Raw genomic sequence first — 15,900 nt, forward strand, 5'->3', positions numbered from 1 at the left:
CAGTCGGTTTGAGAGCAGATGAATCAGAAACGGCCCGGTCCTAGCTGTGTCGAGACCTGTCATTGGTCGCGTTTTTTGCGTTTGCGTCCTTGTCTTCTCCTTGTCATCGTTCCTCGGGTGGGTTGGTGGGTGGGTGGGTGGTTGGTTGAGGGGGGAGGGGGGGGGGGGGGGGGGGGGGGGGAGTCGGCGGTCTCTCCGCGGGTCTCATTTGCTCTCGGCCTCGCGGGTGGGCCGGATCTTCATCTCGGAGGACTTGAGGGAGTACTGCCAGCCCGTCCAGGAGGACCACTCGATACCGTCGGCGTAGGAGGTGTGCTGGCCGCGCAGGTACTGCCCGTTCAGGTTGGACGTGTGGCAGTTGCGGTACCACCAGGCGCCGTGGTAGAAGGAGGCGCAGTTGTTCTCCGAATGGTCGTTGTCCCGGTCCTTCGTGGTGAACTTCATGCCGTTGTGCTTCATCAGGGAGTCGCCTGGGGTGGGGGAGGGGGTTGGAGGAGGGGGAGGATGGATGGAGGTGGTGCGGGTGTTGGCAGATGAGGTAAAGGAGGATGGATGATGGATGGATGATGGATTGATGGTGGTGGAAGGGTTTGCCGGAGCAGGAGATGGTTATGATTGTGGGGGTAGGTGGAGGAGGAGAAGGGGAAGTAGGAGGATATGAAGTTGAGGTGGAGATGAGGGTGGAGGAGGAGAGAATCAAAAATGGGGAGGTGAAGGGGATGAAAGATCGACAGTGGTTGAGGAGTAATGGAACAAGGGGGGGTTGTTGAAGTTATTAACAGGTTTTACGTAAACATGCAAGTTGTATTAATTTCGATGTTGACATGGTCGACGTGTTCACAAATCAAACCAATATAATGGGAATGAGATGAACACAAAGGAAACAATGGATGGCACAAAGGGGAGGCAGAGAGAAAGACAAAGATTACATTAAGTGTTAATTAAAGTGCCGCTATTTCCCCCTCCTTTTGTTTTTGGTTAAGCTCCAACTAACGACTGTCATCTAGAAATCACCACGGTGATCGAAACAGCAAATTAGGGAGCAAATAGAGTGACAACGGTTGTCTAATTCATATCCAAACGGGAAGTAATTGTTACCATTAATCTTGCACATGAATAGGGGGGACTGAGGCGTGCCGAACGGGCCTCCACACTCCACAGAGTGTCATTCCTCGTTACCCCGTGGACGAGAGACTGGGCTGCATTCTTCAAAGTTCCTATGGTGACCTTTATTTTTATTTTTTATTTTTAATCACACTGCATCTCTAATGATGCGTGCGTGTGTAGGTGGACGCGCACACACGTTGATTATGATCATAAGAAGGAAAATACAGCTAAGGATTGCATCTGTTTGATGGCTGTCTGTGTGTGTGGTTGTGTGTGTGTGTGTGTGTGTGTGTGTGTGGGGGGGGGTGTTTGTTTCTCTATCTGCGTGGTTGTGTGTGTGCGTGTGTGTAGGTCATTAGTTGATGACGCTTTTCTTTGACCTTACAAGTGTTTTGAAGCATGAAAGCAAGCAAGGATATGAGGAGAACATCTCCTGTGTGATGGGTGTGCACGTCGACCTAGCAGGACAGGTTCACCTGTTGTACGTTGCGTAGTGTTGTGTAAAGTTAAGTCACACGTTGGTTGTACACGGTCAAAGGCCATGGGGAATACTACTCTAAGCTATTCAATGCTGGCCCGATATCCACGGCCTGCTCCATGACTGACTCATGTGAGAGTTGTCGACAAAATGATGAAAGAGGCAATAAAATAAATTGTAATGAGAAACGCATATTTTGCAAAGTAGGCTGCCTCTTGCAAGTCTTGCAGGTTTGTGGCTTATTACGCATTCCATCTTTCCATCGAGTGGATCTGTTTTTTTCTCTGCATCACTAACAGTTGTACAGTTTAGTATTAGTATTGTTCACCACTGACATCACAATGGGTTCATCAATAAGCCCACTTTTGACTGTGCATTCAAGTTTACGCTGCTGTGTGTGCAATGAATTTTAAACGGCATTGCCAATGGCCAAGCATTGTACAACTCAATTCAGCCACCGTAGAAGAAGAACATTTCTTCCAAGTGACACAATTTACTTACTGCAAAACATGTTTTGTAGGCTAAACGTTTCGTTTTGTTTTTCCGATATCTGGTCAGGAATACATTTGTTTGAAAACAACGTTTGCATTAAAGAAGAATGTGTTACGTTGAGACTGCAAAAAGGCATAATCCATTTGAAACTTTGAAGATTTCAATGTAAGACGCCGTTGAAAGAGGATTGATTTTAATGGTAAAACGCACATTTCAGAGGTAAGATGCATATGTAGCACAGCCTCCCCCCGCCCACCTCCCTCCTCTCTTTGCCAGATAATATCGATCCCCGCCGTGACCGGGGGGGTCGATAGCAGGGACCAATCTGACTGCACAATGGAGGCTGGGCTCCAGCAGCCAGGAGCTCATCCCGGTGACCAGCGCTGCGTGATTGCCCTGGATGTGTCCACCCGTCCATCCATCCATGGGTCCTCCACCTCCTCCCGCTCTCCCTTCTTCAGTCCCTCCCCCCCTTCCTTCCTGCCTCCCCCTGTCCTGGGCTCATTATTGCTGTTACCATGGCAACACCTCTGAAAGTGTCACCCTGATGATGATTTTACAAAACCCAAAACCCAAATCTCCCAGAAGGCGAGGACAGCAGTTGATGTCTTCGACGGGGCAATAATATCGTGTGTCCCCCGTGTTGCAAGAACAGTCAAGCGCTAACCGCGGCCCACTTATAACGGCTCCGTGTGTCACCTTGGTGGTGGCGGGGGTCCATGCGGGCTCATTAGCATCCGTCTTAACCCGAACCCCCACCACCACCAACACCACAGACACCCCGCCCATCTCCCCCCTTCCTCCCTCACCTTCCAAAACTACTACCTGTCTAGCGATCGGGAGAGACAGAGGAAGGGAGGAAAATAAAATAGAATAAATTCATTTGGAATACCAAGATGTGCATTTTCTTGATAAATGTGTGAGTCAACTCGTCGCGTACGCAATTTTCCCTGAGCCTTCTAAACATGCTAATGCTAGCAAGGCCAATAAGAGAGAACGTTAAGTTTCGAGTCCCTGGTCCGCTTTGAATTAGACTTGTGTTTGATTGAACATTGAGGCTGATCGTCACTCACAACCGCAGGTTTTAGCCCCCCCTGTGGTCAAAGTTGTACTTAACTTTTTGGAAACATATTTTTTTATATTTCTGAAAACCTAACCACTCTGAGTTGCTCACCTTCGTAGTGTTTGAAGTCAGCTTTTTTTCTCTATCGACTTCCATCATGCAAAATTGCAGTGATATAATTAAGCTATTAGCGCCACATTATATGCCAATAGTTATATTCAATAACGGTAATTATATAAACAAGATTTTTCAGTAGTGGTTTGGTGTGGACTCATTCAATAGTATAGGAGGAGTTAATTACAGGAAAGGGGGAGGAAGAATAACAATAATGGAACGATTAAGACACAGAACAACAATAGCGTGGCTGGCTCTGCCACCAAACTAGCAACTGCAGTGCCGTCGCGGGTCAGGGGCGGTGGGTGGGGGGGGCTGGGGGTGGGGGGGGCTGAACGGGCCTGGGTCTGAGTGCCTGACAGGCAGGGCCGGTTCAAGGTCGTCCTCTATGGGGCCGGGCCACCAACCCCGCCCGCCCGCCCCCGCCTCCCGCGATGACAAACCTCTTAGCAGACATCCTCCGCCCGGCAGAATCTCAATGCTCTCCCCCCAGGTTCTCCGCACTTCACTTCCCCTCTGGTTCCCTGTCATGTCGGCCTGCCATCCCAGCCCTTCCCCTCTCTTCCCCTCCTCCGTTGTGGGAAAACCTTCTGTTTCCACTGTTATTATGATATTCCTCACACTTCACACTTCATCCCACACTCGGACGCCCGTGGTGCGTATCGGTCCGCCCCCCCCCCCCCCCCCCTCCACCACCGCTCCTATCCTGAAGGGATGTCTCCTTTGTCTCGGCGGGGGGGCTCAGTGTTTACATGGTGGGTCGAGGCGAGCGAATCATCGGGAGTCATGGCGTCAGAGTGACAGGTTGCGGGCCGCGGTGGGGAGGCTCTCTAGATAAAGATGCGGGTGTCTCGGCTTTTTCTAGATTTGTTTCACTTGTGGACAAACAAACCAAACAAACAAACAGGCAGAAGAAACAGCCCCTCGCGCTACGGCGGACCGACCAGCTGTGGGTTTACAGTAATTGGGAACGTAATTAGGAGGCTGCGACGCAGGAAGACAGATGTTCCCTCAGACGGTTCCACATGGTTGTCCCTTTTATTTCACTGGCCTCTCACGCTGTAACCATATTCCTGTATTAATATTGATTGAATCAACAACGCTGCCTATTACCACACAATAATACACGGACGCAACACCGTTAAAGTTTCACAGCAGTCATCTAATTCTCGCCGTCTAATTATAGTATTCGCTACACTGACACACTGATGTTAGCAGGTTGCACATGCTGCCCCTCAAAGCTGTTCCCCGCGCCTTACCGGCGTTGCCTGAGTAGTCCCCCACGGTCAGAGGGTACCCGTCATCATCGGGGTCGACTGAGAAGAGGCCCACTCCAAAGGTGCCGTATTGGGCGAACGCTGTGCTGTTCTCAAAGTCCTCCATGTCGATGCGGAGCTCGTAGTTGCCTTGAATGGAGAGGGCATGCATCTGCTTCAGACCTGCAGGGAGGAGGGAGGGAGGGAGGGAGGGAGGGAGGGAGGGGGAGAGAGAGAGAGAGAGAGAGAGAGAGAGAGACGTAAGGTGCACTGTAGCGAAGAGGACAAAGGGGAAAAGGCTAGATGGAATGGAGTCCTCAAGAGGAAGGGCCTTTCAGGAATGACCTTGCTCGGCTGCAGGGAACTTTGAAAGGAATGTCTGAAACTTTTGTGAATTCAAAACGTAGTGTGAAATGTAAAAAAAGAATGTGGAAAAAAAAAGAAGAATATATAAAAGTAGATGAGAGCATAGCACATATCGGAGACGGATTACAGGAAGGCTGTTACCCCAACTACCGGGAATCAAAATAGGTGACAGGCAGCTATTATTGCAGCATTATATACTGACATAACGACTATAATTACTCTCTCGTGCAGACAGTCCTAAAGCCCTTTACGTAGCCATGACATGGAAAGTTTCACACTTGTAAAAATATTTTGAACACCCTTTTTATAGACTTATCTCACGTATGTGAGAGCATGTGCCACTTGCATATTTATATGCGGGGACCATGAACCTACTAGTGTGTCCTCCACACATGACTGGAATACAAACCGCACTCTTTCTGCTCACACCAGCACAAATGTGAAACACCTGTCCTTCTAACAACGTAATTATGTGTATTGGTTTGGGTCCGTAGTCTCATGGCAGAACACCCAGGCCCCCCTCTCAGCACGACCCCGCTCAGTTAGATGATTATCAGCGGTCGCTGCGACTGCACTTTTATATCTGTAATTAAACTAATGAATGTGTTACCATACCTCTTATCTTGTTTATTAAAGTCGCTCTAGGTTCAAATGAGGAGCTATTATTTGAGTGGTCTTTTTTAGGAGGGGACATTTTTGGGGTTTGGTTTGAAATTCTTTCTCTTTCCCACTCTTTTCTGCTCTCTCTCTCTCTCTCTCTCTCTCTCTCTCTCTCTCTCTCTCTCTCTCTCTCTCTCACTCTTTACGGCTCTCTAGTCTTACCTACATCCACTTTGAGTTGTAAGCTTGTCTAGATCTGAAAAATGTCCCTCCTGTTACACAGACCGATACCATCTACTTATCTTGAGCAAAGTTCTATAATGATTGAAATATACTCAAGCCAATTATCCGCCTATTTTCCTTTCACACCACTGGAGTTTTACCTCAATTAAAAGTGCTTTTCTTAATTTCGTCATAATTCAACTAACTCGCATTTTTTAATGACCTGACCAGCCACTTAAATTACCAGTTGCACAGCAAGTCAGAGTGGAATGTTACACTGTCCACACTATAAGTGAGTCATTTGAATTCTGAATGTCCCAATCCTAATAACTTGGAATGTTACACATTACGACTTTAATAAACAATCCACCAGAATCTGTGGATATTAAATACAGACGTAACCATGGAAAACACAAATCCCAAGATTGACTGTGTTTATTAGTATGCAGCGTTCTGCGATGAGGAAGAGGCTCCCCACACAGTTCCCCATAACGTCTGATTTATCCGCATTAGACTGGATGGGTTTCATCAATGTGTCTGATGTCCTTAATGCGCTTTTAATTAATCCATTCTCGTCTCTTAAAAGAACCACAGAAAGAACGAAAACAAAACAAGAGACAAAAGAGTTTTGTTGCAATCTACCAATAGTGCTTTTAGTGAACTGATAGCCTCTCCCCACAGTGAGATCTGCACTAAGGGAACTGATCGAAGATAGAGGAGGAGCTCGCCGCCCTCGGACATGGCCAAGAGCTCGTACCCATTGGCAAAAAACACAAACAAACATCTAAGAACGATTGAACACTGCAGTGAAACCGCGTGTTCACCGACCCTCTGGATGTTGTAATAGCAAATGTTAACATTTGCACAAAGAAACTATTCATTGGTAAGATATTTATATAATAACACAACAACTGCTAACCCTGTGAATCTGCCATCCGCTTTTAATTGTAAAAAAAACAAAAACAAAGAGATAAAGTATCCTGTTTGGATTTAGGGTACACCTAAAACCTAGCATTTACTGTCAGGTTAGAGGTTTTTCGTAGACCTAGGCAAAGAAAGACTCAACCAACCTTAGATGATTCATATTGGTTTTCTGAATACAGGAATTTTCCCACGTGATGAATAAGAAGGGAACATTCCCTATCTCTATTTAATGGCTTACCTTTTCTGAGCTTTTGGTCAAATGTTGATGATAGTCTGACTGTCCTCCAAATGAGTGCATGCTGGCAAAGGTTGTAGTGGTTTGTTAGATACCTTTCAACCCATGGACCCCAGGAAGACTAGCTGCCTCCTCGGCATCAGCTAATGGGGATCCATTCAATAAACAATAAACAATTAACCCAAAAAAGTGATGCTGCAGATATAGATATAAATATATAATCTTTTTTACACTGAAAATATTGTTAACTGTGTACTGTTAACTCACACAGATATACCGGGTGTTCGGGAAAATAATATCTTTTGTTTGGCAATGTTCTGTCAGGAATCACTCACAGATGTAACCATGTATTGCATGAAATGGTAATTCAATCTAGTTTGGCAGTATGGTTATATTATTTTAGGGTTCTCCTTGCTGTAGGATGACATCCAGGTGTCAGATACAGAATACCAACAGCAGACCGACATTTGACCACAGGGAGTATATCAGATATCTCAACCCAATGTGAAGGTTCTATTTTATATGCGATGCAGAGCAGCACCAAGGCAGGTGGCGGCTGGGATGGTGGAGGGCGAGATTCAGCTCAGCACTCTTAACTTGGCAGAGTGTGTGTGAGATGGAAGGTCTGAAATTGACCGCCTGTTAGGGTACGTGCTTTTGATTGGACCACGTTAGCCGTCAGCTGATAGGGGGCATATGACTTGAGTGTCCCGCCAGAAATAGCTCCGCCCATTTGCGAAAGCCGAAGTCCTCAATCTATTTGACGAACCAAGCTTGTGGTTTGGTTTTGTGCTATCTTGTCTTATTGGAGTATTTATTTCCATTTGCCCAGCTCAAGGTTACTTTTCCTTAGTACTGTTGTTTACTCTCAAATCTGTGAGGCACTGTGTGTTGCAAGACATAGTCCAATTAAAACATATATCCACCAAACTTCCTACTCATCTGTGAACTTTGTTTTCTCATGTGTTGTACTATTATTTTGGACTTTCCATGGTTCCCGGGGTGCAAGTCAATTATCTCCTTTGCCTAGTGGTCTACAGTGGGAAACATTAATCAGAACACAAAAGGGGGTGTTATTTCCGACTTACTTTTCTTCCCCTTCACCATATTCAGTCAAATAATGGTAAATTGAGTCGTAAATGTATTTCTTCTCAAAAGAAAAGAAAAAAAGCCAAATTGCTTGCAAACATAGTAAGCTATTATTATTCAGAGTGGACTTACCAGCCAGGCCTCAGTCTCCAGCCCTGATGGGGGGGTCAATAAGTGTATATTTTGGAAAGCTGGTGACTGGCTGCCATTCCTTCATGCCATTGTGAGTGACTTAAGGAAATTTAACGTTGATGCGTGGCAGGGTTTTAACTTTTATTTATTTTACATTCATGCAGTGCAGCGCCATCCAAATAGCTCTGTGCCATTGCTGGAATAAGGGCAATCCAAGAAGACACCAAGGGGAACATGCCAAGGGTATTTTGTTGTTCAACTTCAAAAGAGAGATTTGGGTATAAAAAGAAAATGAAAAAATCATAAAAATAAATGTAAATAAAATACCAGATTTAACAAGACATTCAAGAAAAAAAAAACTCTTTAGATTAAAACTGCATTTACATAACTTTAAATCAGTTTCTAATTAAATCCCTAGGGGAAGCCTCTTCCAAGTTCCAAATCTGAATAATTAAAGTGGTAAGACAATCGGTGTAGCAACATACTTCCTCCTTGGTTTAAATCTAAACGCTCAGGTGTTTGAGCGTCGGTTAATTAAAGCGCTATTGTTAAGTTATTTAAATGTCTTCCGCACTCTAGTGAGGATAGGGGCTGTGTTGCATGGAGCATATTAACATACTGATTGCTCCGTAGGGGAGATGCGTGTTTCCCCTCTCACTCACTTACCGTTTAGTGGCTAAGTTGAGAATTAAATAAGGTCTCTCCTCCTATGGGCGGATGGGGCAGTGAAGGTTAGCGATGGAATTGCCAATGAACACAGGAAAGGGAGTGGTAGAGGTTTGCATGCTTCTCTCCTCCATTCGTCCCTTTGATGTAGACTTGCGCCACATTAACGCACATCAGAGAGAAACAATTTTTCCATTTATTCAAATAGCATGCATACATCAACCATTTCTGGAAATAACTGTGGGACTATTTGGCTTTCTGGGGCAGGGGGGATAAAAGTGTCAACATTGTGCCTTCTCTCATAATAGCCGCCCTCACTGAACAGATGATAAACACATGACATTATCCTCGTCCAAATGGCGTTGAAATGACAAGGGGTAACTAAGAAGAGGCTGAGTATTTTACCTTCCATTCCAAAGTGGTTTTCATTTGAAATGAACCAAAGACCCTTTCTATATGCTATGCGTTACCAGCAACAGAGGAAAAACGGTCGAGTGGAAACTGAACATTACACTTGTCCTGACTGACCATATTTACAGGACCAATTGAGAACCGAAAACACATATGTCTTCCATACAGTACAAGTTTCATCGTGGACCTCAGGCCTTGACTCGTTTTATTTCCCCTCACAATTATTGTGAACTCCCCAAGTTGTTAGCACATGGGGCCCAATCACCTCCACCGCCCTCACTTCCCGTCGTCCTGGGAGAGGGATGGCTGTGTCATTGTGGTCACAGAGGGTGCTCCTTTCGTGGGTGGAAACTAAGCGTCCCCGTTCCATTGTGCGTACGACCGGCGGTTAGCCTCCATTCATACCTGCCGTGTCCTAGCAACAGCAGCGGAACCTGAGAGAGCCGTTCTCGCAGCCCGCCCCGCTACCCGGAGTACAACTGGGGGGCAGCCGCTCATAATTAATTGGCTTCGTGTAAGAAGTTATATTTAAGCGCTTACAGCCCTATCAGGACGGGATTCATGTTCCTTTTCTCAGCTCCATGTACTCCGGTGAAATGGAGGGCTCCTCTGCTGTGAAACTGCTGCGTTCACATTAATCTCCATGGGTGGAATGGAGGTGTGAAATGAGGTCAGGGGAGGAAAGCTAAGTTGAGATTGTCTTAGTGTTTTACCCGATAGCAGACTTGAGCTGTCTGGTATGTCATGAGTTAGGCAACTGATAGCGTTCACTATTCAGTCTTTAAGCAGAAGCTCTCAACCAATGCGATTTACAGAGAATATTTTTGACACTAATGAGCATGCAGGTTGGAGGCTTCTATGCTCAGGGATCTACAAGTAGGGTTTAGGTTACCAATCATTCGGCAAGGGATTCCAACAGTTATCATCCCTAGACAATCCTGCCTGATACAAAACCCTGCAACGGAAAATATGAAGAGACGCCGAGACGTTCACTCACTCATCTCTGAGAGGGGGAGAGAGAGAGAGAGAGAGAGAGAGAGAGAGAGAGAGAGAGAGAGAGAGAGAGAGAGAGAGAGAGAGAGAGAGAGAGAGAGAGAGAGAGAGAGAGAGAGACGGACAGACAGACAGAGAGAGAGAGAGAGCGCGAGAGAGAGAGGAATGGAGTGAGACCTCATCTCAGTAAATAGTTTGCTTTTGTGCTTTGCATTTTCAATGCCAATACAACCCTTTGAGTCTTGAGAGAGAGCGAGAAAGAGATCAGGAGATTGAGAGAGAGAGAGAGAGCGAGAGAGAGAGAGAGAGAGAGAGAGAGAGAGAGAGAGAGAGAGAGAGAGAGAGAGAGAGAGAGAGAATGGTATTTCCCAACAACAAAGCTTGGGAAATAACCCTATATTTCCTGGATATTGTGAAGCTGCTGCTGAGAAAGACTGTGTGGTTCCAAGCCAGGGCGGTATATCCTGTTGAGTAGTGGATTAGGCTCCTGACAAGTAGAATGAAACGACTTGAGACCAATTATTCACCACCACAAAAAATGGAAGCCATTTCTTCTCGGGTTAAAAGATTCTAAAGGAGATAACAACAAGGCCACAAAGGTCAAATTAGCAACTGATTTTAATAAAAGAATAGCCTGAATAAATATATTTATAATTAATAAATCAATTAAATAAAAATATGGTTTAAATGAATAACACAACACGTATTGCCAGGATTAAAAATGTATACAAAATAATTATAATGCAAAATTTGTAACGCTTGGCTAACATTCAGACCTTCATATTCCCTGCACATTCCATAATTTCTCCAAGGAGTGAAAAGGTAAAAAACGGACCGATTCAACACTATTCTCTTGTCCATCATGACAAATCACAGCCAAAGAGAGACAATAGGAGAAGCTAAGGCCTCTTAAAACAGGCCAGTTTTAAATTTAGGAACTGCAATACATGTGGGACCGAACTGTGCCTCCCTCCGCAGTAATGATCTTTTGAAAAACGACAGACAGAAATGATAAATATGGGCAATTAATTCATTAAATTGGGTCATGGAAATCTATAACTCATTTTTTTTCCAGTTGCTAGGTTTATAGGGCAAGTTACAACTTGGGAGTATTTTCGAGTTCCGGACCAGATCTTTTGTCCATTTGCGTTTGGTTTCCCTGTTTCCAAAAGCTGCACCTGTTTTGCATTGCTAAACATGAGACAACATGACAACTTTCCCCACTTTGATTAAACCATTACCGCACAGATTTGTCCTCCCTAAATCGGATTTAACGGCTAATGATGCAGACATTAGTGTCATTCCATTAAAAATTCATACGATATCTCGGGTGGGACATCTCTTGGATTTCCAAAGGAAAAACAACCCAAATATTATGGACTTATCGGCTTTTGATGGAGCACGTAGAGACCCATATTGGATGGTTTTAGGGGGGCTGTGACCCTGTGGTCCTCCCTTCTTTCTTCAGTGCTGCAACGCTACAGGGTTAGGAGAAATAGGATGAAACACGTTTTTTCAGATTACGCTTCCCTTCTGCCGCTTGCGACATTTCTCTCAATTAATAATTCATACTGCTTTTTCTACTTCTGTGAGTCTGGGAGGCAATTCCTCCGACAGTTGGAACCAAACAGAACGAAGAATAAAGAGAAGGGGAAGACGAGACAAAAGAGCTCCCACCCATCTCGTCCCTATTGTGTGCTTTATACTCCTTTTATGATTATTACTCAATAATACGTTTTTCTTACCCCTTTCCGTTCGGATTCGTTCTTAACGTTTGTCTGTGATGTTCATCCATGTTGTAGCTCAGTGCCTGGAGACTTTTGGTGGGGGTTACCATCTCCATACACACAGGGGGAGAGGCCGCTGATTGCAGCTTGTGTGGAGTACCGACGTCGAGGGTCATTGAGGCTCTTAGGGAGTCTAGGGTGTATGCGTTTGTGTGTGTCTCTGTGTGTGTGTGTGTGTGTGTGTGTGTGTGTGTGTGTGTGTGTGTGTGTGTGTGTGTGTGTGTGTGTGTGTGTGTGTGTGTGTGTGTGTGTGTGTGTGTGTGTGTGTGTGTGTGTGTGTGTCAGTGTGTGATGGGATGGGATGGGGGGAGTGGGTTGAGGTTCTTTGAACACATGTCTGTCGGAAAAAACTGCCTGCTGCTGTCGTAATCATCCTTGTCATTGTATTCCCCTCTCAGAGAGAATAGAGGAGCATCTCTATCTCTCTCTCTCTCTCTCTCTCTCTCTCTCTCTCTCTCTCTCTCTCTCTCTCTCTCTCTCAGTCTTCTCCCTCCATCGTCTCTCTTCCCCCCCCACACCCCCACCCCAACAACCATCAAAAGACCGGGTGCATCAGGAGGAGCACAACACAGACAGGTGTGCACTGAACTCCTCGAATCGTGGCGTCCCCAGAGCCAACTGTGACACTCGATGGGGAGACAGAGAGAGAGAGAGAGGGAGAGAGAGAGAGAGAGAGAGAGAGAGAGAGAGAGAGAGGGGAGGGAGGGAGGGAAGGAGAGAGAGAGAGAGAGAGAGAGAAGGAGAGAGAGAGAGAGAGAGAGAGAGAGAGAGAGAGAGAGAGAGAGAGAGAGAGAGAGAGAGGGAGGGAGGGAGGGAGGGAGGGAGGGAGGGAGGGAGAAGGGGAACAGAAGACGAGCTGTCACACCTTTGACATGTGAGCAGATCTAGCGGGAACCAGCTTTGTCAGATTTCTCCATTTTATAAAGTCGGTTTCGATTATTAGACGGCGCCGCCTTTCCGACTCTGTTCTTCTTAGCAGGGGTTTTTCTTTTTATTGGGTGTCTGAAGTAAAAATAGGGTAAAACTGCCTTGCTAAAAAACAAAGGCAGGAGGTTTTTGCCAGCATTCAGAAAAAGGAAACACATCAAAAGCATTCCGTCCAAAGGAGACGCATACCTCTCATCCTGTATGTGGAAAACACAAAACAAGGCAGCAGACGTACGCTGATGTTTTCAGGCTGCGAAAATGGGGTGAAAATGGCGCAGATGATCTGGAGATGTGTCAGAACGTACACTCTCACTTCCAAGCACTGTGTCGACGCTAAAGGGTTAACTGTGAGGATCATTTGAGCAATACGGCTATGATGGCTTCATTATGTTACATAGCGGCTTTAGTGTTTCCTATTTCACCAGCACATCGAGAGCAGAATCATTCCTTGTTGAAAAAGCTTGGAGCGTTTTTACAGTGACATGCTATGATAAAAAAACATAATTTTCTTGGTGTTTTACATACAATTGCAAAACTGTCTGTGGAGGATTTTGGAAGCGTGCTTATAAAGTGAGACGCCTCTTAGTATTTAATCTTTTTGGTTACTCCAAAATGAGTTAGCATATCAATAGTAAAACCTGACATGTCAATATGTCCTCCAAAAGAATTATGCTTTTTTTATGAATAGTAAAAAAATATATTGTGTTTATGTCAAGGATATTTGATGGACTGCATGGATCCGATAGCTGTTTGAATAACTAATCCAGTCTGCTCAATGCCCGACTAACATACAGAATAATGTACAGGGGGGGCTGTATGGGAACGGTCTGTTTCAAAAGAAGCGCCAAACATTTTAACGTGCCTGCAAGAATACAGAGCCATACAAATTAAGTAATTTACAGCTTGTGATATGAATAATTTACTTAATAAGATAATTTATTGCATAATAAAGTAATTAAAATTGATTTATTTTTTCATTCAATATTTTTTTCCCTCACTCCAGACACAGTATTCATTTACATGGTGAGCTGCTTAAGATTGTGATACAGAAATACTGAATCAGTAGAAAAAAAAACAATGGGACAGAAATCAGGAATATATAAGGTAAATTGGTTGTTTCCAACTTTTGTACAGCAAAATAAAGTAATCCACCATACGCAGAAATACTAATACTTGTAAACCATTGGTATTAGTAGTAGTAGTTGTTGTAGTATTAGTAGTAGTAGTAGTGGTGGTGTTAGTAGTAGTAGTAGTAGTAGTAGTATTAATAGTATTAGAAGTAGTAGTAGCAGTGGTAGTAGTAGTAGTAGTAGTAGTAGTAGCAGTAGTAGCAGTAGCAATAGCAGTAGTAGCAGCAGTAGTAATATTATTATTAGTAATAGTAGTAGCAGCAGCAGTATGAAAAAACCGTGCCCTGACTCCACTCCAGATCTTTAGGTATTCCTCTTGATCTCGTCATGCTCTTTAAAGCCAACATCTTTATTCACTTATATCGGGGAAATAATATTCAATATAGGCTAAATCTATATATACAGTAGGGCAATGCACACATTTGAAACTGTGCAATACTGCATGACACTTTCTTTTAACTGTTTATTTTCTTTTAACCCCTTTTGAGGAATAACTTTTTAGCCATGAAAATCTCTACAGTCTTTTTTTTCTTGATGAAATGTTCTGAGTGTGACTAATTTAATCCAGCGTGAAATAATGTAACACTCTTATTCCCAGTTGTTAATTTATGTGATTTATTCATTTGATGCCTGCAATGATTTGCAGGGGGACACACACGCAAAGCCCACACACTGTGGGCTCCCTCCTTAGAGTGAGAGCGGGATAGAGGCTGCATATTTAAACAGGAACTCGTGGGGGGAGAGCCTATCTTTCTACTAGCAAGCCTGGGGATAAATCCTTAGTTCCCCCCTTCTATGACTGTACACAATAAGACATGCCAGTGCTGAACAGACCATGCTAATCCCAATAGCTGGACACAGAGCTGGGAGAGCCAGGAACTACAGCTCCCAGCGGACCGCAGCAGTGATGAGAGAGCTGAGCAAGAGAGACAGAGAGCTGAGAGAGATAGAGCTGAGAGAGATATATATATATATATATATATATATATATATAGAGAGAGAGAGGGAGAGAGAGAGAGAGAGAGAGAGAGAGAGAGAGAGAGAGAGAGAGAGAGAGACAGAGACAGAGACAGAGACAGAGAGAGGGAGAGGGAGAGAGAGAGAGAGTGAGATGGGAGAGATAGAGAGAGAGAGTGAGAGAGGGGAAGAGACAGAGTGAGAGAGAGAAAGAGTGAGCTGATCGAGTGAATGAGTGATAAGAGTGAAAGAGAGAGACCTAGTGTAGCACTTTAGACAATCTACTACCGAGATGTGAAGTGAAGGGTGTTCTGGAGCTGGATCTGGCCGGTTTGTACGCTACCAAAAGCACAAGTTGTAGAAGAAATAATGTGATTTTGTGAGAATCTCTTTCGTGAGAATGTCGTGAGTGGATTAACCTGCTTTCCTGCTAGTTTCAGGAACAACAAAGTTGAGTCACTGATCAACACACACACACACACACACACACACACACACACACACACACACACACACACACACACACACACACACACACACACACACACACACACACACACACACTCATACACACACACACATGCAAACACACACACACACACACACACACACACACACACACACACACACACACACACACACACACACACACACACACACACACACACACACACACACACACACACACACACAGTTAGAAATAATACATATTTGCTCAGAAGAAAGCACCATCTGCTACACAACAGAGTGGAATATTGATTTGGGAAACGTGCTTTTGTTAGCATGAAGCTTCCCTAATTACTGTTCCCACTCGGTCCACCACCTTATCACCGGAGCCGAAACAGTCAGAGTTTGGGAGTTTCATGAATGTGCCTTGCATTTCTTTTCATCCTCTCTGGCTTCTGAGAGGGCAAAAGAGGCATAACGCAAAGGCCTGGTTCTGAACCCTTA

General features: G+C 44.7%; 1 protein-coding gene across 1 annotated transcript in view; it reads right to left on the minus strand.

Moving 5' to 3' along the window:
• Positions 1–204: 204 nt before the first annotated feature.
• Positions 205–15,900, minus strand: part of LOC130381322 (fibrinogen C domain-containing protein 1-like) — a 63,290-nt gene continuing 47,594 nt past the window's right edge. Inside the window, exons 6-7 of the mRNA XM_056588840.1 lie at positions 4,514–4,693; positions 205–470 (exon numbers count right to left, since the gene is read on the minus strand). Of these exons, the coding sequence (XP_056444815.1) occupies positions 205–470; positions 4,514–4,693 (446 nt within the window). The remainder of the gene's footprint in view (positions 471–4,513; positions 4,694–15,900) is intronic.

The sequence above is a fragment of the Gadus chalcogrammus genome, chromosome 4 (assembly GCF_026213295.1).
Source record: "Gadus chalcogrammus isolate NIFS_2021 chromosome 4, NIFS_Gcha_1.0, whole genome shotgun sequence".
Lineage (NCBI taxonomy): Eukaryota > Metazoa > Chordata > Actinopteri > Gadiformes > Gadidae > Gadus > Gadus chalcogrammus.